This window comes from Podarcis tiliguerta, assembly GCF_965153285.1.
Source record: "Podarcis tiliguerta genome assembly, chromosome: 2".
Classification (NCBI taxonomy): Eukaryota; Metazoa; Chordata; class Lepidosauria; order Squamata; family Lacertidae; genus Podarcis; species Podarcis tiliguerta.
This window is the reverse complement of record NC_139535.1, coordinates 58,393,018-58,419,599: the sequence shown is the minus strand read 5'-3', so window position 1 is coordinate 58,419,599 and position 26,582 is coordinate 58,393,018. Positions and strand designations below refer to the sequence as shown.

At 40.5% G+C, this 26,582-nt stretch overlaps 1 protein-coding gene across 1 annotated transcript in view; it reads left to right on the top strand.

Annotated features, from left to right (window-relative positions):
* Positions 1-26,582, top strand: part of SGCD (sarcoglycan delta) — a 384,180-nt gene that overhangs the window by 313,672 nt on the left and 43,926 nt on the right. The window contains exon 8 of the mRNA XM_083423883.1: positions 9,239-9,311. Coding sequence (XP_083280009.1) covers positions 9,239-9,311 — 73 coding nt within the window. The remainder of the gene's footprint in view (positions 1-9,238; positions 9,312-26,582) is intronic.

Below are 26,582 nucleotides of genomic sequence, written 5' to 3'. Positions count from 1 at the left end.
AGAACTGTAATGCTTTAACCAGCGTGTTCTCTCCTCACGAGACTTGGCAATTGTTTGTATTTGCAACCTTGTGTTCACAAGAGCTGCACGCTCATGCCTGAGGGAGATGAAGAAATAATTTGCATTGCCCTTGGTGCTTCTCAGCTTGGTTTGGGAGAGAACATGATTTAATATGAATGTGATGGGCTAATATCTCTATCTTCGTATAAATCATCCTTGCTGTCTCAATGCTTTGCATCCACAAACATTTTCTCCCAGGTTTTGTATTTCAGTCTTATACGAGGGAGGAAAAAAGCAGTGCCTCTCCACAAATCCTTATCAGCCTGATCAAGCATTCAATAAATACAGTGTTTAATTATTATTATTATTATATTATAAAATGTAGGAAATGCTTTACATGCGATTTATGTCATAGATTTCATGTGATGAGTACTGTAAGAAAAACCTATGGAATACAGAACAGTTGTGTATTCATGACTTCCTACAAAGGAACAGCTAAATGCTGTTAGTTTTCTTTGCTTAGTCACTTTTCCGTTTATCAATATACTCAAAGCAATGTGTGTGTTTGTCTGTGTAATATTAGTATTTAGAAATCAGCATGTTCCTTCATATAATGGGCTGAAAACATGCAGGCTAGAATTGCAGGGAAGAGATGGATAAGTCTATTACTAAATAGTAGCCACACGCTGGTCTCGTCTCGTAAATTATAAGATGCTTTGGATACAACTGTAGAAAATTGGGCTATAAATAATAAACTTAACTGAAAACTTCGCTTTGTTTCATTAGTTGGTAGGCTGGTTGTCACGGGAAGCCCACCTTTCAGATTCCTTCCTGGGACAGCTTTCAATACAGAAACAGAATTTCAATGCTATAAGAAATCTTGAGAATAAAACCATCTTTACCTGGCATTGAAATATCACCAACGTAGACACTACCCCAAGATCACTAGTAATGAGGAGCAGGAAATAAAACACACGTGTGTGTATTTAAGGCAAGGCTATCTGACAGGTGACAGGTAAGACTTACCTAGCAGAGTACTCCATGCCACACAAACTAACCAGTGACGAAGTTAGATCAAGGAGCATCCTCAGACGGTGAACCTGTTCCTTCAGACAAACAACTACTCTTTTTAACAAAGGATGGTGAGCCTGTGCCCCTGGAAATCACAAAACTACAACTTTCATTATCCTTGCCCATTGGCATGTGACAGGTGGTGATGGGAGTTTTTGTCTCACAACATCTGGTGGGCCACAGGTTCCCCAGCCCTGTTTTAAACTATTCAGAATTCCATCAGAATTTAGATCTCAGTCCAGAAGTATTAAAAATTTGATTCTAATCACAAATACTGTGATCATCAAACACCGAAAGAATAGTTAATGTAAGGCATTTTATTGGTTAGTTAATGTAAGGTATTTTATTGGTTAGTTAATAGTTAATATAAGGTATTTTATTTTACAAACCTAGACAGCATCTTAAAAAGCAGAGACATCACCTTGCCAACAAAGGTCTGTATAGTTAAAGCTATGGTTTTCCCAGTAGTGATGTATGGAGGTGAGAGCTGGACCATAAAGAAGGCTGATCGCCGAATAATTGATGCTTTTGAATTATGGTGCTGGAGGAGACTCTTGAGAGTCCCATGGACTGCAAGAAGATCAAACCTATCCATTCTTAAGGAAATCAGCCCTGAGTGCTCACTGGAAGGACAGATTCTGAAGCTGAGGCTCCAATACTTTGGCCACCTCATGAGAAGAGAAGACTCCCCAGAAAAGACCCTGATGTTGGGAAAGATGGAGGGCACAAGGAGAAGGGGACGACAGAGGACGAGATGGTTGGACAGTGTTCTCGAAGCTACCAGCATGAGTTTGACCAAACTGCGGGAGGCAGTGGAAGACAGGAGTGCCTGGCGTGCTCTGGTCCATGGGGTCATGAAGAGTCGGACATGACTAAACGACTAAACAACAATTTTATTGGTGGCATTAAGTTTAAGGGATAAGAAGAGCACTGATGAAGCGATTGAATACACACAAACCCTTGTGTTTATTTGCAGGACACATATCTGTTTCACTTATTTAAAATGTGTATTTTTCTCAAAATCCTCAAAATAGAAGTCAAATATAATGGAGGCAGAAGAATCTTTATTTAATGTCCAGTGCCGCAAGCTTTTCATTTGGATTGTAAGAGCAAAGTTCATTTAGTTGGTAGTGCTACTTTTTCCTAATGTGATCACACTTTTCTAATCAGTTAAAAGTATTTATTGTGGGCTTTTATTCTAGAATTACAGCCAAATATATGAGGAGATTTGGGAAAATCTTCCAAAGTTAGGAGGGATGATGGGAGTTTGAACATTCAGTCTGAAGTCTTTGCTTCGTCTTTGGCTCCCCACAGTTTCTTTTTCAATAAAAGCAGAATAATGACCCTTGTGATAAACAGCTGCTTAATGAATAAGTTTGACCTTAGGGCACCAAAGGCTTCACAGCCTGGAAATATTAGATTGAAGCAACTTCAAAAACAGGGTAGTGTCCTCTCTGTCCCTTTGCCCCTTCTCAAGCACTTCCACATATAGATTTGCAATACAAACAAATTGTATTAATAAACATAACCATAACCATCCTTGCCCTGACTTGCTTCAATGTTATTAACTTTCTGACAAATGAAGGACAGTCTATGTCCTAGTAGTAATTTAATGGGCACATCCAACAAGGGACATTCAGAATGTTAAAGCTTTCTCTCTGCTAATATCAGTTTTGACTCCTTTTCCTTTTAGAACTTTTAGTATACTCCCTAATTTCTCTTCTGAATCAGGTTAGCAAGTAAAACACACAACTTTTTTGTTTCACACTGTTAAATATAGAAGAGTTAATTGAAACTTCGTTACACACAACACAGGTCATTTCCAAGTGACCTTTGCATCTGTCTTCACAACAGAATATATAGGGAAGATCCCAGAGCCTGAACAAACTTTTGCAGGAAGTGGGTCTGAGGAACAAAAGCAGCTAGTGGTGATGAGAGATTAAGTTCTAGGCCTAATTGCCGAAATAGAAACTGACAAATCGCTGGGTCTAGATGGCATGCACCCAAGAGTTCTCAAATAACTCAAATGTGAAATTGCTGGTCTTCTAACAAAAATATTCCTCAGATCAGTCTCCAGACCTAAGGACTGAAAAACAGCCAATATAACAACTTTTTTTTAGAAGGGATATCCTGGCATTTATAGGGCAGTTAGCTTTAGTTAGTATGTCCCAGAAAATTGGTAAATAGTATTGTTGAAGGTAAAATAGCCAAGCATATAGAAGAACATGCCTTACTGTAGCAGAGCCATTATGGCAGTGATGGCCAAACTTGGCCCGCCAGCTGTTTTGGGACTGCAACTCCCATCACCCCTAGCTAACAGGGCCAGTAGTCAGGGATGGTGGGAATTGTAGTCCCAAAACAGCTGGAGGGCCAAGTTTGGCCATCACTGCATTATGGCTTCTGCAAGAGCAATTCCTGTCTCACAAATCCATAATAATAGTAATTTGAGAATGTCAGCAAGCATATAGACAAAGGTGATCCAGGGGATGGAACAACTATCCTCTGAAGAAAGGTTACAACATATGAGACTTTTTAGTTTGTAGAAAAGGTGAGTAAGAATGGGATGTCCGTCTCCTCTCCCCGTGTGACCATTCCGCGTGCCCATCTGAGCTTCATATGCACATATCTGCTAATTGGTGCCAAATCATCCACTGCCAGCAGCACAGTAACAGCAGCAGTTGATTCTTCCCGGCAATCTTGTTACATTTCATCATGTACAGTATGTGTTGATACTGTTTAGAGATTGCCGTTTTCATTATAATTGCTCCTTATTTTACACTCTCGTGCCAGCTATTTAGTATAGTTGCACAGTAAGAACCTTAATTTGTAAGATTGTGCCTATACCACCTTCACAGGAAAGCCATTTAATTTACCATCTGTCTATTGCTTTTTAAGCTATGAACTGTGTATTTTTCCTGCTATGTAGGTAATTAGTTCAAGCTTTCCCCCCAAGTTACTTAGCTGCCTTTAAGTACCCTGTCCCTTACTATGTGTTAATTACTAGAGGGATGCCATAATAACCTTGCAAATTGTCACCTTATCAAGAGTATGTTAATGCTTTTTAATTTCACTTTCTTTGGCACTGCTGCCCTTGACAATGAAGCTTGTTTTTAAAGAGATGCAGTCTATAGAAATTAAATATTGAATATTAATTGCTTCTTGGAAGATCCATTCAAAATTCAGCTAAGATTGAACTGAGGTTCTGTTAGTTAGTGGGGATACATAACGCAGGGATATTTCTAATTTCTTTAGGATTTGGATATAAAGCAGATATGAAAGGAAAGGGTAAAACCAAGGCAGCAGACATGGATTTAATGTCCAGGTCTGATATATCTGTCTATATTGTGTTAACCTTAATCCTATTTACGAAAGAAGCATCAACCAGCATCAGATTAATATTGATTTGGTGCCTTAAGGATTAGCAAAGGAACATATAGTACAGTTTCTGAATTTAATGCAAGGCAGATTTATTCTGTATTCCTTGAGCTTTCCTTGAAACTCTTCTGAAACATAATCTGCTTTAAGAGAGCAGGATGTTCTCCTTGGAAACTTTTTGCATGGACTATTTCTGGTTTTGTAAGCCCACACGCTAGTGTTTTGCGCAAAACTAGCACCAGCAACAAATACAGCTAGTAAAAAAAAAAAAGCTCACCAATGCTGATGTTGTTATAAGCACTGCTGGGAAACAGTTCAGCAAACTGAAGCTCAAACAGCCTGGGATCAGAATGATTTGAGTAAACCTTATCTCTTTTTGACAATCTTTCCTTTGGGGGGTGGGGTATTATGGCACAAAGCATTCTGCTCAGGCCCATTGGTCTCATCCTCCATGTAGCAAGTACATTACATCGTAGAACATGGTGCTGAAAATGAATCACATTCATGATTTCTGTATCCATGCATTCTTTTTGTAGTCCACCAGTTCTGCAACCTTATTATTTTTAATGAGGTGAACTGAACTACCTCTGGGTTCCCCTTCCTTGCAAAGCCAATAAAGCTGAAGTTTGCAGACATTCTGCTTATTAACAACTAGTTAGTGTTTTTGAAAGATTGTGTGTGTTGTCCTAATTTTATTGTTGTGAGTTGTCTCAAACACAGTGAGGAGGCAGGTAGAAACAAGTCGTGCAGTGCCCCAAATTAGTTTACTGATTGCAACTGTCACTGTAATGCTCAGGTCCTTTACAAGACATGCTGCTTGGGCTTCTTTCTTTGGTTATGTTTTGCAGAACGTGGGCTATTCCGCCCAGTAAACAATTTCTGTCTCTACTTGTACAAAAACTGTTATGGGTGAGTTACAAATGTGGTGCCTCTGTCGTCCTCATCTGACTTACGAATTTTGACCTTTCGGAGAACCAATTCTGGGTGTTTTGCTTTTTTTGGAAAAAAAATTCTGCTTATGTTCAAAAGTGATGGTGAGGGTTTCACTCTTTCACTCTGTGGCTGGCACATCCCAATACTGGAAGTCAAGACTTCCAGGTTCCACCTAGAATACTGTGTCCAGTTCTGGGTGTCACAATTTAAGAAGGATATTGACAAGTTGGAACGTGTGCAGAGGAGAGCAACTAAGATGATCAGAGGTCTGGAAACCAAGCCTTATGAGGAACGGTTGAAGGAGCTGGGTATGTTTAGCATGGAAAAGAGGAAACTGAGAGGAGATATGATAGCCATCTTCAAATATCTCAAGGGCTGTCACATGCCAGGTAGAGCAAGCTTGTTTTCTCCTGCTCTGGAGGCTAGGACTCGAAACAATGGCTTCATGTTACAAGAAAGGAAATTCTGACTAAACATCAGGAAAAACTTTCTCACAGTAGGAGCTGTTTGATAGTGGAGCAGACTCCCTCAGGAGGTTGTGGACTCTCCTTCACTGGAGATTTTTAAGCAGAGGTTGGATGGCCATCTTTCTTGGACTAGATTACCTTCCAGCTCTATGATTATGCTGTTTCTTTGACTCTAAAAGTGTAATGGCAGCTGTTGCAACCATAGATAAACTATACACCATGGAATGCATGCTTTGGTTTAATTGCTACAGAAAACAGATGACATTATTCAGTAGAAAGAGAAACTTGGTTGTGGCAACAGGCATATTCTGAACTTAAATACCTACATTTTAAAAAGTGTTCACAATGGATATATTGAAACCAACCAGGCACCAGCTTTCTCGTCCCTGAAATAAAACCCCTATCATGTGGCAATGGCTATAGGAATATATCCTACAATGCAGCTTTCAAATGGTTACTTGTTTTCTTTTAGCATAAAGCTTTTTGCTGTCACCAAATGTATCTGTGATTCTGTGCAGTACTTTAATATAAAAGCTTTCCACATTGTTCCTGCAGTCACCAAATGTACATTAGAGATTTTTGACAAATTTATTTCCCCAGTTTTCACCAGTACCAGGGAGGGAGCGAAAAATAAAAGTATTGAGTGAATCATTACAGTAATTCAAAACACTTTAGATAGATCCTGTCACATGCTTTATAAATTCCTGATTGATTGTGTGGAATTAAGTTATTGGGCAGAAAGCCAGTTAATGGAACACACATTGATGAAATCATTTTTGAGGGGCATTAAATGGAACTTAAAATAAAGCTGAAATAGCTTTATGGATTTTCCACTCAAACTGTTTATGAACATTTATTGCTGGTAAATTACATAGTGTCAAAAGAAAGATTTGCCAGGCCTGGGTTTTAATCAAACTCTTTTGCAAATAATAAAAGAAGAGAATAATTTATTGTCATGGAATGTACAGTAGGTATAAATACACATTACATAATAGATTCCCTCTATCTTATCTAACTTGTTGTAGATATACGACGATACACCACAAAAATCAATTGTGTTGTTGAAAACAATATTCCCTATAGTTTCCAAAGAAACAGACCTTTGTTCACAGCAGAGTCAGTAGTGTTTGCAATGGCAAAAGCGATAAAAGCTGTTGATTTACCAGATTTGACAAGGTTTGCTTTCCGCCCAGTATAGATGGATCAGGTATAATGAAATGGTTTCTTTCTTTTGTTCCTGATAGCCAGACAGAAGCAACAGCAGTCAAACACATGAGCTAGCTCAGAGTTTCCATATGCCACAGAAACAGGCACCTTACTCTGATGCCTTACCAGATATTACAATTTCTGCGTCAGCATTTTGCCTAGGAGACTTACCTGGGCAGTGCTGGGCATATTTTGTGGGCAGGGTGTGCAGTCACTAACGACCCTTGCATCATTTCCTTCATTGCATTGGAGTAGTCCCTCATCCAGCAAAATGCAGTAGTGAGTGCAGGCAGGATAAAAAAAAATTGTAAGTTTCAGTCTGCAGGCCACTGCAGCAGCACACTGTGACTATAAGCAGCCTAATTGAAGAAATGGGAGTCAACAGCAGTTCCAGTAGAAAGACTCAGCCATGCCCTGTGGCCAATTTCAATAGCTGTTAAAGTGATTGTTGAAGCCATCATTTTTGCATATTCAAAGTTAGTTGAAGTGCAGAAGGGTTAGTATGTAGCTACAGTGGTACCTCAGGTTACATACGCTTCAGGTTACAGACTCCGCTAACCCAGAAATAGTGCTTCAGGTTAAGAACTTTGCTTCAGGATGAGAACAGAAATCATGCTTCGGTGGTGCGGCGGCAGCAGAAGGTCCCATTAGCTAAAGTGGTGCTTCAAGTTAAGAACAGTTTCAGGTTAAGAACGGACCTCCGGAACGAATTAAGTACTTAACCTGAGGTAGCACTGTACATCTGAAATGTCCCAGGCAATTTAAATGTAGCACAGTTTTCCAGTTCCAGTTTCCTCATTCTCTTGGAGAGGGAAAGTTCCAAAAGACCAGTCACATCAAATCCATTAACTCTCTGTTGTTCTGCATCACATGCAAATGCTTAATTTTTCCCACATGACCAGTTCTCAGCTGATTCAATCATATGAGTTGCCTTGATCATTGTGTGAATCAGAACAAAACCTTCTCAAAATTGGGACTCCCTGCTACCTGACGGCTGCCTAGCTTCAGCATGGAGGATTTTCAGAAAATATACACAGGCACATATATTTTTCAGTCCAGGCATTTGGGAATATGCCAGTAATGATGTATGGTAGTGAGAGCTGTACCATAAAGAAGGCTGGTCGCCAAAGAATTGACGCTTTTGAATTATGGTGCTGGAGGAGACTCTTGAGAGTCCCATGGACTGCAAGGAAATCAGCCCTGAGTGCTCACTGGAAGGACATATCCTGAAGCTGAGGCTCCAATACTTCGGCCACCTCACGAGAAGAGAAGACTCCCTGGAAAAGACCCCAATGTTGGGAAAGATTGAGGGCACAAGGAGAAGGGGACGACAGAGGACGAGATGGTTGGACAGTGTTCTTGAAGCTACTAAAATGAGTTTGACCAAACTGCGGGAGGCAGTGGAAGACAGAAGTGCCTGGAGTGCTCTGGTCCATGGGGTCATGAAGAGTCAGACACGACCAAACAACAACAATGGTTGTTAATTGGTTTGGCCTTATTTGTTGATCGGTTGCTTAACTGTTAACTGCCTTGTATGCTGTATTTTACTTTTTTACTGATATATAACTTGCCCTTGGACTTTTTGTGAAAGGCAGGTAATAAATGCAAGCAAGTAATAAATATATATATAAATGCATACATACCTATGTGCTGGATCAACTGCAACAAACAAAAGGAGGAGGCAATACAGCATGTGTCCAGCCATTTTGGGCAGCAATGATGCACCTCCAGAGTAATTCATCACCCTTTTGAGAACTTTTCTAAAAAGAATTGAGAAGTAACACCACACACATTGACTGCATTTGGAAAGACAGCTCATTCAAAGGGTTTGTATTCATATAGTACCTCATTTAAGACCAGCTTTAAATATATCTGTAAAAAAATGCTTTACATTTATGCATTTGTGCAATCCAATCCTAAGAGTCTTTACTAAGCACGTCTTACTGTGGTGAATGTTACTTTCTCCCAAGTAAACATGTATAGGATTAGAGCCCTTAATACACTAAATTATTGTTTCTATAAGGTGAACAAATATATCGCAGGCAGAGGGGAGTCTCAGTATCCTCACTCTGGGTAGTTATAAGGATATAGGATGTATGTTATGGGTTAGAGATAGATCAACTGTAAAATGTGCCACATATGACAGTTTATAACATATACACTTGTGTTCTGTTTTGTTATTTCAGGAGCAGAAGGCGTAGTGTTCCCTAAATCCATAGAAACTCCCAATGTCAGGGCAGACCCCTTCAAGGAACTAAGGTAAACTTTGGCATTTAGTTTCAATGTAACTCAAAGGCACCTTGCTTGAATTTTCTATTCTGACTGGTGGCATTTCAGCCCCTGAACAAAGAAAGGAACACCCACACATGTCTTGTAGCATAGATGCTGCTGAATGTCAAGAAGGCAGGTGTGCTTAAAGTAGAACTCTGTGACTGAATGAAAAAAACGGGGACTGCATGTCACTGGAGCGTCATTCTTTGTACTTGCCCGACCTCAGAAAAACTGAGACCTCTTTTTGGCTGTGCTTACTGAAGGTGCTGAGAGCCCACAGTCAGTTACATAGTGACAGCAGGCAGAAGAATGATACCGTGGTCACATCATCTTCTGTACAGATCTGTAACCTGGGGAAAGTGTCTTTTTCATTTCTCAGTTGCCAATTCCCTGGTTCATACGTTGTTGCTGGCAGCAGACCTTGTGTTCTGGAGCAGTACGTGCACACAGCTGCCAAGTCATTTCAACATGTGAACCACTTGGGCAATTCCTTCTCCCTTTTTCAAAGAAAGGAAATCTAATAACACAAGAAGCTGCCTTCTGCAGAGTCATTGATCCATCTTAGCTCAGTATTGTCTACACTGACTAGCAGTGGGTCTCCAAGGTTTCAAGCAGGGGTTTCTCCCAGCCCAACCTAGAGGTGCCGGGGATGTTGCATGCCTTCTGCATGCAACATAAATGTTCTACTAATATACTACAGCCCTTCCCCAATCCCATAAGGAATAGGTCCTCTGTGTCACCATTGAGCCCCTGGGTCACATTGTCTTTCAGGTATTGATGGGTGAGGGTGGCTCATCCAACATGTTAAGAGTGACAATGGTGTTTTGCAAGAACTGAGCTAATTTCTCTCTCTGCATAGTCTTTTTGCATCTTGATAGCTTCAGTGTCCTAGGCACTTCTAGAGTACTATTAAAATTGTTTGAGCCTCAAATGTCATGTGTTGCCTTACGCATGGGCTCTAGATCCATTTTTTCTACTTCTTCATCTCTACCTGCACTACAGTCTTGTGTGTCATCTACAATGATAAGTTCCAGGTGATTGCACAGCCATCATTCTCTGCATACATTCTGTATTCTTTTTTCCTGATAAATGGCTTTGGATTACTGGCTACTTTACATGTGTGGGATCACTTTTTCTGAAGACAGACATTGTACTGTTGAATGACATTGCCTCTTGCCTGTCATCTTTGTGTCTTGTCTTCTCCTTGCATGTCTTTGTTTTGTGGTGGCTTGGAGAGTTAGAGTAAAGGTGAGGTGATGTTTCTAATAAACCTTTTTGGATGTTAAGACACATAGGTGTCACATTTGTCATCTTACATTGCCTATCAGCTTGTTTGGCATGAAATGTTGTTATATCGATTGTCCTTGCTTGATTTATGTATTCCTTACTGCCACAAAAAATGTAGTGACGAAAATGTTTCTTGACTATTGAATGATAAAAGATTTGCAAAAACTTGGACTAGCATTCTACACTTCAGCAGAATGCATAGTTTTTCAGTACAGATGCTAATGCAAAATGTCTGCAATCAAGTTCTTAAATTATATACATTCCAAAGAAACTCAAGCACTGAGTGCAGAAACAGACCAAAACCATAATGGAGATACCTCACAAATATGCCAAGTTTTACCCACCTGGCCATTTCTGTCCTCCACCTCTATTCTGGCAATATTTGTGGTTGAGACATTTCCCCCCAAAATGTCTTGTTTTCATGCCACAGTGGTAATGGGTCATATTTTTAAAATGCTTTAAATGCATTTGGCCTTCATCCTGATTTCATGTGGGTGGCAAGAATGAAGAAATGGGGGCATGACAGAAAGAACGCTTTGGGGCAAAAACCATATTTTATGTTTGTTATCCTTTCAGACTGTAGTATATACAGTAGCTTAGTATACATAGTAGCTGGCAGGAGAATGTTTGAAGCAGTAAAAGAGAGAAAAATAATGCTATGAATGAGCTGCAGAAAATTATCCTTTATGACTATGATGCTTTTAAAAAATATATAATCACTACCGAAGAAAACAAAACTCTTGCAAATTCTCTGCATGATATCTGCAAATGAGTATTAATAGCAACTAATTTGTATTGGCAGTGATCACAGTGTTTCCAGAAGAGCTTCTCAGTACATCTACAGCTACAATTCTCATTAACATTTATATAGGACATCAACAGCATGCTGCTGTAAGGGGGAAAGTAAAATATGTGAGATGGGGAGAGGAGAAGATAGTTGTAAATGATTTTAAAGGGACAGGAGAATCATTGAGTCATAGAATATGAACTATGATTGAGAGGATCAGTGCTCTAAATCAGGGGGCAGCAGAGGAGCCCGTTAAAGGCAACTGACATAGCAGCCCTATGCATGTTTACTCATAAGTAAATCCCACTGAATTCAGTGTGCTTACTTTCACATCAGTGTGGGTAGGATTGCAGCCTAAGGTACTTGCAGTGAATACAGTGGGACTTACTTCTGAATAAATATGCATAGGATTGTTCTGTGAGTGGATGAATGGATGCTTGCCCAACTCTTTGGCGATTTAATGTGTAGCACCTTGTTAGAATTTGGAATGCAAAAATCAAAATGAAATCTAGGTTAATAAATATGCAAAGGTCACATATTCAGACAGTCATCTGCATGGAACCACTCATGACTGTCCATGAAATAGTGGCCCAGTGTTTCTACACTGCTGTTGTAATGGCCTCTTTTGCAACAATTAGTAGTTGGCACTATATATATATCTAGAATTTCCATGCAAGTACAGTACATGTTATTAAGACTGACCTCTAAAAATGTTTAATTCAGCAAGTAAGGAATAAATTTTCTGGGAGTGATTATGAAATAAATAATGCAACTGGAATAATTTATGTTATGCCTCGTATACAATTCTTGCTGACAGTCATAGCAAAACAATGCAACAGGGAGAAGCTATAGAAGAAATATAGGATGTAGGCATTAGAAAATTAGAAGAGGCGAGAGCAAAGAAACACACATAATTAAAACGAAAGAGAAACGATTCAAAGAGAAGAGAAACAAAATATTTTTTGTTATGTGCTATTCTGGAGCATGTTCTTTCCCTCTGGGCACTGTTAAAGGTGGCTGGGAATTGTAACTCTGTGTGGCGTAAACTGCAGTGCCCAGAATTCTTTGAATGGGTTTCGAATGGGCATTAAAGGCATGGTGTGTACACAGCTGTACAGCTTACAATACTGCATACTCTCCAACATTCCTCCGATGAAAATAGGGACTTTTCTCACTCTCACCCAAATGACCCTCCTCAACCTCCCCACCCACCCCTTAATCCCATTTTCTTTTGTTCTTTGGTAGATTTACAAAAAGAAAAAAACACACCAATAAATAAATTTTAGAAAGGGACAAGTTTAGATGCGGATGCACAAAGCATTTTTTTTAAAAAAAATCAATACACCTTGTGCTCTGTTTCAGTCACCCTTTTTTCTCACTCAGGGTAGCCCTGGCCTCTGCCCCTCAGAGCCAGCATGTCATGTGGGGCTGGGCCTCAGCGGCTGCAGCCTCTCCTCCTTCTTGCCCACTCTCCAGCAGCCTCTATGAGCTGACCAAAGGAGGAAGCTGGCAGCAGCAGCCATAGAGAGGCAACGGGATGCTCCCTTTCAGCTTCAGCCATCACCATCCCTCTCCCTGTCCCTGGCAGCCATGGCACTGATGGGGAAAATAGGGACAGTATGGGATCAAATCAAAAGCCAGGACAGCTATTGTAATTCCGGGACTGTTCCTGGAAAATTTGAACACTTGGAGGGTATGAATATTGTGATAAGCCTATGTTAGGCCGTGCCCTCACCCAGCTTTTTATGTCTCAGTGGGCTGGCTTGTTCAGTTGGAAAGTAGTATTCACCTATAGCTAGCTGATTTTTAGACTCAGAATCAAACAAATAAGTAAGCCAGGCATAGGCAAACTTGGCCTGCCAGATGGTTTTGAGATTACAATTCCCATCATCCCTGACCACTGGTCCTATTAGCTAGGGATGATGGGAGTTATAGTCCCAAAACAGCTGGAGGGCTAAATTTGCCTATGCCTGGAGTAAGCGATAACTTAAAGAGACACATTGAGCAGCCATGTGTAATTTGGCTTTTGTTTTCATATAGTGAAATGTTTTTCCGAAGCAGCCTATTCAGAAAAAATCATGTGATCATATCACAGGATAATTGTTTTTCCCCTGTATCAGAAGATTGCACATAATTGAGATAAGGACTTGAAGAAGAAATAAATCTTGGCAACCAGTTTTCTTTATTCTTCCCCCCCACCCCACCCCACCAACATTCTCTCCCCAGTTATTCTTCACTTGTATGCAAGGTCTGATGAAGAAACAGTTGGTCCCCTAGTGTTAAGAAAAAGCAAGCAAAAGCAAGTATACATAATTAAAAGTACCAAGTGGCAGGTAAAATGTGCTTACACTTTGGTTTTAGCTGAGAAGAATTCTCCTGTACCATGTAGAACACTGAGCTGGCTAAATAGTCGTAGTGAGACCTGCTGTCCCAGGCAGCAATTTAAAGGCCATGTTCAGGTGAAATGGGAAGGCTTGTTTTGCAAAATAATAGTTCTGAATGAAGTAATGCTTCTTTTCATGCTGTGCTATAAAGGGTTTTAAAAAGAAAATTAAGGAAAGAGAGGGAAATAGAACTACAAATAACAGCTCACTATTAAATCCATTGAATGCAAAAATGACAAAAATAGATACTCTGTATTTAAAAAGAGAGTAGTGCTGATATAAGAAAAAATGGTTAGAAAATAGAAATCATTTTATTAATACCTGCTCACAAATAATTCTAGCAAGTTACTAGGATTCTAAATTAAAGACACTGAGCTGGACTCTTAACACCAGTTACTGAGTTTAATTTTCACTAGATTATACCATCTGAAGGTATTCAGATAACAATGCTGCTATTGAAATCAAATATCAGATAAAGATATGAATCAGAGAAATGTGATAGTTAATATGCTATCATTTAAACAAGCATTGCATTAATCTTAAAAGCACTTCTGTAGGACCTGAAGGTTCTTACTGGGGCCACCAAAAATGTTGGCTCCCAAAGAGAAACTCACACCCTCATTGCTCCTTCCCAGTCCATAAACCTTTAGTCCAAGGTTTCATTTAGTGTGTTGTTTTAATAGCAGTTAAGATCTCTCCTCCTCGATCCCAGTCTGTAGCCATGAACATATCTTGACTGCAGATCATGGTTATGGTGGGGAGAACTCAACGGCAGTGCCAGGTTCAGACAACACACCACACCAAACCTTCACATAGCTGCCACGCTGCAATGAACTAAAAGGACCATGGAGGAGCAAAGCAGTTGTGATCTCCTCCCTAGCAGCCAACACATTTCTGCTAAGCCATGGTGTAGATTAGGCAAACACTTCATACAGTCTTCACAGAACATCAAATGTACATGGGGACTGTTTGTGTGAAAGTGCTGCCAGACCCAAAAAAGCCCTCCTTCAATTGGAAAGAGAACATGCCATGAAAAGGTTCAGACTCAGAGCCTTCTAAACTAATTTTGAAGTATGGGGAGTTTTGCAGGGGGAGGAGAAGTAGAGAGACAAGCAATATTTGTGTGTGTTCTGAGGTGGTGGAGTCCCACCAGACCCACACATTTCTGATACAGACTCACAAAAGCCAGTGTGGTCCAACTAGTCCTTGGGAGACTCAGTTCAAATGTCAGGTCAACCATAGTGGGTGATTTGGGAAGGACCTATTCACCAGATATCTAGGAGACTCATGTCACCACCAGCAAGAGGCGCTGTGTGCAATATCCTGGTGCTAGCAAAATTCCTCATCAGTAGAGTAAACAATAACCACCCAGTTGCAACAATAACTGAGTAGTGTCACTGTTGACCTCTCCCCTCCCCCCAAATGAGAAAGATGGGGGGAAAGGAATCTGGCGTCCAAATAAAAATAAGCATCACATTAATAATCTAACAACATCATGAATACAGATGTCACATACGGAGGTCAGAGATGATATGCAGCATCTCTAGCAGGTGAAATTCTCGTTATTAGACATATGAGACTCCTTTCTAACACTAGCTCTGTATCACTATGGATTTAGTATTGCTGTGAGATCAGATTCTGTAGCCATTTCTTCTCCAGTGTCAGTTTTATGGCTGCAGAAGCCTGAAGTTTCCCAATTGCCCACCAACCTGGAATTATTCACTTAAGCTGTTTTACAATCATTTTTGCTTCTCTGTTCTTCATGTTGCAAAAAATATATATTCTCAGAATCTGATTTAAGATGCATTTACTTTAATACCATACTTTTTGCAGTGTGCCAACTTTCACTATTTATTAGAGTTGATTTGGGGGTGCATGTGCGGAAGAGAGGTAGAGAAACTCCGGATGCACAAGTGGAATTCCGCTCACGCAGCATTGGATAGAACTGTAATGTTTTTGTGACCCTGTTTGTATGTAATCGTACATGGTGCATGGTAATTACCACTCCCTTTGGCCATGCTGGATGAAGCAGACACACTGCTAACCAGTGCTGGTGGTTTGTTTCTCACAAACCACAAGCAATAAACCAGAAACAAAGCCTCACTTTTGGAAAGAAAGAAACCACAAGCACTGGTTCGCATGGGGCACATATGGGGAGGAGTGCAGCCAACACAATGGGGGGAGTTATTCCCTATTTCCTGGAATTTCAAAGCAAGGAGCAAGGTATGTGAGATTTGAGCAGTGTGTACTAGAATGCAAGTGATTATCTGAAAGCCAGATTTTATACTATAGCTTACTGTCATGCATGAGCCAAGCCCGTGTGTGTAAAAATTCTATTATTATCTATTATTATCAGCATTAAAGAGGCCAGTGCCCTGATTTATACTCACTGAGGCATGGAGTAGAAGCAGGGTTAAAACCTCGTTCCTTTGGCTTCATTGAGACTTGAAAATATAGCCCAATGCATTTGGAATTAAAAACAGAAGCAAAAGAATCCACAGTGAACCACAGTCATATGCAGGACAGGACTTAAATATAATGTATTTCATATGCCAAGCTTTTGAAATATGCAGATATTTATGGTGCTGAAATGATGATAACAGTTGAGACCTTCAGGCTGCAGCACCCATAGGGTGAATTTTATCTCTTAGGGGTTTTTATTCCTATGTTTACCAGTATGAAGAACTGAAAATTATTCCCCAGATTTGAAAACAAATCCCAATATTTTGAGACATGTAACTGGCAAAGGTAGGTTAATGCTGAGCAAGCATGGGAAGCATTCAGCTACTATAGGAAAATGCTATAATGTGGAAGGTAGTTGTTGTCATGATTATCTCTTCTAGGTAGACCTCTAGGGGATTTTTGTATTATACCCACATTAATAATATAAACTATTATTATTATTTATTAAACTCATCACTCACTAAGCTGCACTGCTTATGCAGTCTTAAACACACACACATACAAGAAGAAAAAATAAAGCGGGAAGAAATTTTCCCACTTTAAATATAGGGAGCAGAAGGAGAAAAATGCAACTTTCTGCAGCAGTTGGGTTGCCTCAGAAGGCAAGGAACAACTTAATAACATAATCCTTCCCTTCCAGTGTCCGCTGTCTTTCTGGGTGATGTGGGAAAGCATTTGCTCCAAAATGTGGCCAGCCAGCCCTGCTAATTTTGCAGATACTGCTGCTCATTCAGCTGACAGGGACCCTGAACTTTTGTCCCTGAGTCCTCCCTCTCCTGGTGGCACATTTCTGCCATGTACAGGAAACATGCTGAAAAGTTCCTCTGCCATGGGACACAAAGCTAAATTTGGGGCTACTTTTTCACAAAGGACACGGAGGAGGGAGCCATTCAACCTCCTAGCAACATCCTACCTTCCTTGTGAAAACAGAAGAGTCAACAATTACAAAGAAAAGAGACAGGAGGTGTCTGAAGCTGCAATTTCAGTTAATTTGATATTCCTTTTCAGCCGGAACTAGCATCTGGTCACGAAATAAATGCACTTCATGCCTCTACGGCACAATGGTGGCAGCTTTATGCTTATCCGACGACTCTGTATCTTTTCTATTCTTCTAGCAAAGTGAGATAGGAACCAAGAAGTTGGGAGAGGCAAAATACCACTCTCTGAGTTCACTTCTCTAAAAACTATTTTAAATAGTGCCAAAAAAGTTCCTTTTGTTCCACAGCAGCAGTTTAGCTTCTGATATGCCTGTTCCTTTATCCCACATTAAGAACGTGTTTCAATTGTTTCTTCCCACTGATAGAAGCAGTTTCATTTCTTCCCATATTTCACCAGCTGCCAGAATTCATAGTGGAATTATAGAGCTGCCTTATTTCGAAGAGCAAAAAATAGGACACATTTTGCTGACCTGCTTTTAACTGTGGATCGCTATGACGACTCTACCCATGAAAAAGAGGATGTGTCCTGGAAAAATAGGACATATGGCAACCTTAACTATGACCAGACAGTGCATAGGAGCCTGACATTTTAACCATTTTGCATCACTGCTAGCATCAGTAGTTATCACTATTCACATTTGCTGCAGATTTTTTCTGTCTTTGCATCTTCACACAAAAACATACACATACAATGGTACAGAAGATTATATATTTGTTAAGCTATTCCATCTGTATTCCACTAACCTTGTACATCAAATGGGACCTTAAGGATATTAATAATAGCCATTTCATACTTTATGGCAGACTCGTGCTAGTGAAACGGCTTAATACTTAATTATAGTGCTCACCCTTCCCTCAAGTACACATGACATTGTGCAGATGAATTTTTACAGTGATGGTGGAATTATTTAGTTACTCATCATATAATCAAGTACGTATGTTGTCTGTGCTGTGATCAAGAGGAAGTTGTGATACTAACACAGGAGAGGTGGTATATGTCTAAGCACTGCTCCTTAAAGTGGTCAGATATTTGGGGGGAAGGAAAAAAGAATATTTTTAAATGCCCTTCAGCTTCTACAGCTATGTTTCTATGTTTAGTGATTATATATATATATATATATATATATATATATATATACACACACACACACACACACACACACACACTAAATGATTAAGGTTGGCCATAGCAAATAATGCTGAACAACACTGGCCTGATACAACATTGGAGTGATACTCTAAACCAAACTATGACTTACTGGGACTTTGCAAAGGGGAAGGCTCCCAGAGAGGAGTTTGCATGTGCTTGAACACACACCCCCACACACCCCACGCATGTGGTTTTTTGTACTCTGGTGCTGCACTGGGCCATATGGATAGTGTGTGTGTGTGTGTGTGTGTGTGTGTGTAATTGACCATCACCATTTTCATTATATTTATCGCTTGCCTCTTCCCCAGAACTGGGACACAAGATAACTCACAAAAATTGAAACAACAAGGATAAAACACATAAAGCTAAAAGCATATAAAATGTAATAATTAAAAAGCAATTAAACTATGATAGAATTAAATCTATATAAAAACAAATCTATAAAATTTAGTAAACAAGTCCAGTATATATAAAAAAGCACAGAAGTAAAAACCCTTTCCTTAAAAACAGTTTTAAAATCTTGCCAGAATAAAACTGTTTTCACCTGCTGGCGGAAGGACAAGGAGGGAGCCAGTCTAGCCTCTCTTGGAAGGGAGTTCCAGAATTTGGAAGCATCCACTGAGAAGGCCCTCTACCACATCCTAACCTGTAAGGGCAAAGGGACAGAAGGAAGAGCCTCCCTCGAAGACCATAGAACCCAGGCTGGTTCATATGGGAGAACAGGGGTCTTTCCGATAGCCTATGTGGCCTAAGCCATATAGGGCTTTATAAGTCATAACTGTAACTGTCCTCTCTTAGCTAGGTGGCTGCAGGTTACTTTCTGGAAGCCCACTTGTTTGCATGGTTCTGGTAAGCTCTGGTTTCACTTGAGATTCTTAAAGGGTTTTAGGATGGTTTCTGCAAGATTCTTGCAGGTTTCTCTTGAATGATTTTAGGGTGGTTTATGTAAGATTGCCTCTTAAAGGGTCACTCAGATATGATTTAGCAATAAAAGAATTTGGCAATCGCTATGCAAAGGTGTTTTTAGGGAAAACAAGTTAGCAGAATCCACCAGGAACTTCATTGAAATCACAGCAAATTGAGCAAACACCTTCATTATTATTATTTTTACTTATTTCAGTGTGAGCTATATATGTAACTCCCCACTCCCATCCTACTCACCAGGAGCACACTTCTTCAAACTTACTTTGAACTAGGGCTAACCCAGGTAGACCCTAGCACCCTAATGTTTTGTAAGGGTTGAGCCCTGGAATGTGGTGTTAATAATGAAGCTGAAACTGACTTTAAAGTACATCCACAAAAAATACTACTGCATCTTCTGTGTTGAAAATCAGTTATTCGACATCTGTCCAGAAAGAAGAGTAGCAAACCAATGCTATTTCTTTAGGGACAACTTACATGACATTGCTCCTTCCTCTTTTGCAGTGAAATATTTCTGGAGAAGCATTCGTGTGAGGCTAGCTGAAAAGCAATGTGCTATAAATCAGTACTGGTACCACAATGCAATATGGCATTTTTAATAAACTATGAGATTCCCCATCACAAGTGTTATCATAACCACAGTTATGTGTGAAATACAGCAGCCCGCACAGAGACGGCTGCACTTGGAATAAAACTGCAAGGGGAATTATGGCCATTACCTAGTCCAGTGTACACAATTGCAGCCCATGTTCATGTTATTTATTTGTTTTGTCAGCTGTGCATGATTTGGAGTCATGGGCAGGATTGTTATGAAACTGGACTTTAGATAACCCCCTTAGGGAATATGACAAGACCATTTCCTCCCTTTCACTTGATTCCTGGCTACCAAGGTGAATGCCTATTTCGGTAGATGAAATCTGATGTTTGGGCTCCTTTCAAGATTTGGTTTGATGTGTTAAGCTTTCTCCTCGCTAACCACAAATTGTAGCCAAGGACAAACCTCGGCTTAGCTTAGTATATAACAGCAGTAAAAAAAAGACAATGGGGAGTAAAGCTGGCCTGACAAACCATAGTTTGGTTTATACAATATACAAATCACGTGATTCTTTAATATGAACTAGTTAAAAAGTTTAATTCAGCCGTTGTTGCTGTTTAGTCATTTAGTCGTGTCTGACTCTTCGTGACCCCATGGACCAGAGCAGCCAGGCACTTCTGTCTCCCACTGCCTCCCACAGTTTGGTCAAACTCATGTTAGTAGCTTCAAGAACACTGTCCAACCATCTCATCCTCTGTCGTCCCCTTCTCCTTGTGCCCTCAATCTTTCCCATCATCAGGGTCTTTTCCAGGGAGTCTGCTCTTCTCATGAGGTGGCCAAAGTATTGGAGCCTCAGCTTCAGGATCTGTCCTTCCAGTGAGCACTCAGGGCTGATTTCCTTAAGAATGGATAGGTTTGATCTTCTTGCAGTCCATGGGACTCTCAAGAGTCTCCTCCAGCACCATAATTCAAAAGCATCAATTCTTTGGTGATCAGCCTTCTTTATGGTCCAGCTCTCACTTCCATACATCACTACTGGGAAAACCATAGCTTTAACGATACGGACCTTTGTCGGCAAGGTGATGTCTCTGCTTTTTATATCTATGAAAATGTGGTTATTTTTGGTCAGTTGTGCTAGCCTACATCTATATATTCTGTCTAGATTTTTATAACTTGTTAAAGTAGCTGGGAAATTTACAAAGACTGAAAGGTACCAGTAAGAACAATTTCATGACAAATATTATGCAAGTGTGACCCAAATGATCAGGAAGGATTCTGATTTCTGATTGGGCAGCATGAATTTAGATAAAATCAGATGAGCACTTCTCCTTGATATCACTTCTCTGGCCTTTCTGGTGGCGGTAGAGTTGCTTTTGAAAGCTGTTGCTCCATTCCTTGTGAGATCTTCAGTTCATGCTGGTTTTCTTGACCAAGGAGTGCACAACTGGACTTTATTTTCACCATAAATAAAGGACAGGCTTTATGTTATGGTGGGAACTGAGATGTTAAGTATTTTTATTTCTTTACTTCATTGGGGGGGGCAGCTGCCCCTCGGCCACCTCCCCCCCCCCCCGGCTATGCTCATGCTGGCATCATTAAATTTCCATTAGAGGTTGAAGTCAAGGCAGAGGAGGGGAGCATTGAAAGAAAAGGCATGTTGCACAGCAGCAGTGGCCATTGCATAGGAGTGAGAAGGAAGGAACACTGACGAGTAAAGTGGTAGTTTAAAACAGTGGCAGAAGTTTGAGTAAAACAAGGATGGAGGGAGCAGAAAGGAGAATGTCAGTTTTACAAAAACAGCAGAGGTTTGAACAAAACAAGTGAAAAGAAACTGATAAGAAAAAAATGGTGATTTTAAATAATGACAGAGGTTTGAGTAGAGTGAGCAAGGAGTGACAGCTTAAAACAATGTGCACAAGACGGGAGTTGGAAAAGGCTCTGTTTTGTTAGCCTTTTGATGTTGTACCCATCTCTGATATTTCTCCTTGTTAAAACTGGTTTGTTTGTTCATTTTTTAAAACAACCCCTCTGTGTGCCTCTATCCCTGCTTTACTCAAACATCTGCCATTGTTTAAATCCACAATTTTCATATCACTGTCCCTAAACCCACTCTTTACTCAGACAAGAAGCAAGATGGCAACAGCACTGAAAGGAAAAATAAGGCTGTTTTAAACTTCTCCCTCTTGCAATCCTCAGTTGCCTTGTGTGAGAGATAAGGGATGTGGAGGCCTTAAATATTCCACAGTATGTTACACTTGTCATGTACTTCACTCCTGTTACCATGCGTTGTCCTCAACTTAAGGTTCCAGATTCTGTAACTGACAAGCTTGCTCTTAATATCTATTCTTCTTAAAGATACAGTGGACGCTCGGGTTGTGAACGTGATCCATGTCGGAGGCACGTTTGCAACCCACAGCGCCGCATCAACGCACACGCAGGTTGCGATTCGGCGCTTATGCGCGAAGCACAATTTAGTGCTTTAGCGCAAGCGCCGAAACCCGAAAGTAACCCATTCCAGTACTTCTGGGTTCAGCGCAGTTTGCAACCTGAAAACACGCAACCTGAAGCGTCTGTAACCTGAGGTATGACTGTACAGTGACATATATCATTGCAGAGTGTGTGCAAAGTGGGCTGCATAACAAGAGGCATGGAAATCATGCTGATCTGCATGGTAAAGGAAAGTTGATAAATGGAGAAGGATGGAAGGGGAAAAGGAGTGAAGGTGAAAATGGGTGTGCAAAGGGGATTGCAAAAATGGATGGAGTAGGAGGCATGGGAATGAGGTTGAAGATAAAAGCAGGGGTATGAAAGGATCTGTATAATAGGACAGGATGGTAGCTTCATAAGGTGAAAAGGATGCTTTGTAGTTGCAAAGTATTGGAGGAGAAAGACACGGGATGTTGTGTGCAGGGTGGGAGGCATGGGCAGGGGTGATGGTGAAAATAAGGATGCAAAGTCAGGCTGCAGAACAGAAAAGTGGCTTCAAGAATAGAGTTGGGATGGTGAAAAGTGTGCTCAGTAGTTTCATGGGGTGAGAAGGGAAGCTCTAGGGTGTTAATGTGGTGGAAATGGCAGTAAGAGGGGTTAGCAAGCAGAGCAAACAAGGGCACACTTAAATCATTGAAAGACTCTTGGGGAATGTCAACTGCATTTAGGTATGCTGAGATCTGGCAAAAGGGGGATGTTATTTACTCTGATATAAAGCTACTGATATTGCGCCTTGAACTTTAGAAAGGGGGGTCAAATAATTGAGGGTTGCATAGTGGGGCTCTGCTATCTAATTTAAGTTAAGCTCTCAACAGGGCTGTCAGTCCACTGTTGTTATGACAACAAACACCCTGTTCCAGACATTCCATCTGTTGGCTGCAGCCGGAAATCAATAGCTATTTTCATAACAATGTGAACGCTAGAAGAAATAGGTATTATACTGAAGTATAATGGTATTTTTAACATTTCAAAATGCAATATTTTATAGACTTACGTTGAGAGATCATAAATAATATTCTTGTGTTTGCAAAGCCTTTACCCTCTGTTAAATTATACATAGTGTGAATTATAGCTGTTTTCCTCTAAGATCAAACAGAAGTAGCTATGTTTCCCCCCTGGTGGCTTAAAGTGATCTTATCTTTTAATGACAGGTTGCTGCCACTGAGCTGCTCTTCACGTGTATAATTCTGGGCAGATTTAACCCAAAGGACATTGTGGCTGACTGAGCTTCTTTTATTATTATTTTTATTATATTCCTTCGCATACATAGTATATCACAGCCGTCCATGATTTTGTCAAAGTGATCTAATTCCATCACTTTTAAGAGGATTGTAGTATTCTTAGACCACAGAGGCCAAACAATTAATGAGGGCTGATTTCTAAAGATATTTAAAATTAACGTCCACGAAGATAAGGCATAGTGTTCTACCTTCACTTTACCTGTTCTGGGCCAGTAGTGAGGGGGTCACCAGTAGCCTTTGATAAGGCACATTTAATGTGAAACTATCATTTTTGGTGTTTTTCTGTGTGTGTGTGTATTCTTTTTTGTAACATGCACAAAAGCAAATTCCTTGAGGCTTTAATTTCCAAGGTGTCTAGGATATGGTTAGGAACCACAGACCAATTTTTTCCCCTACCACTGCTAGACTTCAAAGCTAAAGTAAAGCAAAAAACACACCTCTGAAATGCCCAAACTTTGAATATAATGGCTTTGTCCCATTTCCAGAGATGCAAGCAAACAAACAAAACACATTCTCACACACAAACAAAACCCCCAAATATGAACTTTGGCTAAATATCATACTGAAGTTCTGCCTTTTTTCTAGCTCACTAGAAAAATGGAAGTTCTGTTTGTTATTCACTGAATTGTGCCTTTAGGTATCAATTAAATTGGACCTCTGCTGTCAACAATGGACAACGCATCTATAAAATGTAGTCACTTATAGCCTAAATCCAAATACAAAGTCCTCTTTTATTTTGTTGGGTCTCCTTGGCTTTTGTTGAACAAACAGTGGGATGAACTGGTTGAGAAAGTCAAAAAGTTGAAACTGAATGAGCTGAACAACTGAAATGAAACAAATAATGTAAACATTGTTAAATGTTTGTCTTAAATATTTATATCCCGCCCTTCCTCCTGGAATACCAGGTTGGGGAACAATAAAAACATTATAAAACCCTGAATGACTTGGAGCCATCTATTTATAGAGAGAACTGCTAAAAATATCATCAACATCAGATTTAAAATAATCAGAAACTGAAATATAGCAAAGAGTTCAAGCAGAACAGTTAAAAACAACCAGATCGCCACTATGGAAAAGGCCCTCTCTTTGTTGTTGTTGTTTAGTCGTTTAGTCGTGTCTGACTCTCCGTGACCCCATGGACCAGAGCACGCCAGGCACCCCTGTCCTCCATTGCCACCCGCAGCTTGGTCAAACTCATGCTGGTAGCCTCAAGAACACTGTCCAACCATCTTGTCCTCTGTCGTCCCCTTCTCCTTGTGCCCTCCATCTTTCCCAACATCAGGGTCTTTTCCAGGGAGTCTTCTCTTCTCATGAGGTGGCCAAAGTATTGGAGTCTCAGCTTCAGGATCTGTCCTTCCAGTGAGCACTCAGGGGTGATTTCCTTAAGAATGGATAGGTTTGATCTTCTTGCAGTCCATGGGACTCTCAAGAGTCTCCTCCAGCACCAGAATTCAAAAGCATCAATTCTTTGGTGATCAGCCTTCTTTATGGTCCAGCTCTCACTTCCATACATCACTACTGGGAAAACTATAGCTTTAACTATACGGACCTTTGTTGGCAAGGTGATGTCTCTGCTTTTTAAGATGCTGTCTAGGTTTGTCATTGCTTTTCTCCCAAGAAGCAGGCGTCTTTTAATTTTGTGACTGCTGTCACCATCTGCAGTGATTATGGAGCCCAAGAAAGTAAAATCTCTCACTGCCTCCATTTCTTCCCGTTCTATTTGCCAGGAGGTGATGGGCCCAGTGGCCATGATCTTGGTTTTTTTGATGTTGAGCTTCAGACCATATTTTGTGCTCTCTTCTTTCACCCTCAATAAAAGGTTCTTTAATTCCTCCTCACTTTCTGCCATCAAGGTTGTGTCATCTGCATATCTCAGGTTGTTGATATTTCTTCTGGCAATCTTAATTCCGGCTTGGGATTCATCCAGCCCAGCCTTTTGCATGATGAATTCTGCATATAAGTTAAATAAGCAGGGAGACAATATACAGCCCTGTTGTACTCAACAAATTGTTGTTCCCAATTTTGAACCAATCAGTTGTTCCATATCCAGTTCTAACTGTAGCTTCTTCTCCCACATAGAGATTTCTCAGGAGACAGATGGGGTGGTCAGGCACTCCCATTTCTTTAAGAACTTGCCATAGTTTGCTGTGGTTGACACAGTCAAAGGCTTTTGCATAGTCAATGAAGCAGAAGTAGATGTCTTTCTGGAACTCTCTAGCTTTCTCCATAATCCAGCACATGTTTGCAATTTGATCTCTGGTTCCTCTGCCCCTTCGAAATCCAGCTTGCACTTCTGGGAGTTCTCAGTCCACATACTGCTTAAGCCTGCCTTGTAGAATTTTAAGCATAACCTTGCTAGCGTGTGAAATGAGTGCAATTGTGCGGTAGTTGGAGCATTCTTTGGCTTTGCCTTTCTTTGCGATTGGGATGTAGACTGATCTTCTCCAATCCTCTGGCCACTGCTGAGTTTTCCAAATTTGCTGGCATATTGGGTGTAGTACCTTAACCGCATCATCCTTTAAAAGTTTAAATAGTTCAGCTGGAATATCATCACTTCCACTGGACTTGTTATTAGCAGTGCTTTCTAAGGCCCATTTGACTTCACTCTCCAGGATGTCTGGCTCAAGGTCAGCAACCACACTACCTGGGGTGTACAAGACATCCATATGTTTCTGTTATAATTCTTCTGACAATGGAAGGCCTTGTTTAGGGAGAAGGCAGGCCCTGTCGGAAGAAGGCAGTTCTTCAGGCATTTAAGATTCAAGTCTTTAAGACTGAAGTTAGCAATACCTTAAGCTCAGAATGAAATGAAAGCATTCTGGCAGCCAGTGCAAGAACCAGTGAAATATTGCTCCCCACTCTACCCTCCACCCTGACACACTGTTCTGGGGGTTCTTCACTGTTGAAATGCAAATTTGTTCCCTTAAAACCACATTGTCAGGGGTTCAGGAGCAGAGTCACAGGAGAGGGAAGAAACGGAGAGCGAGGGGGAGGAGTCGGAAGGAAATGTCAGCGGCGACAGTAGTCCGAGGTCTCTGAGTCTCTCCAGTGACTCGGAGGATTCAC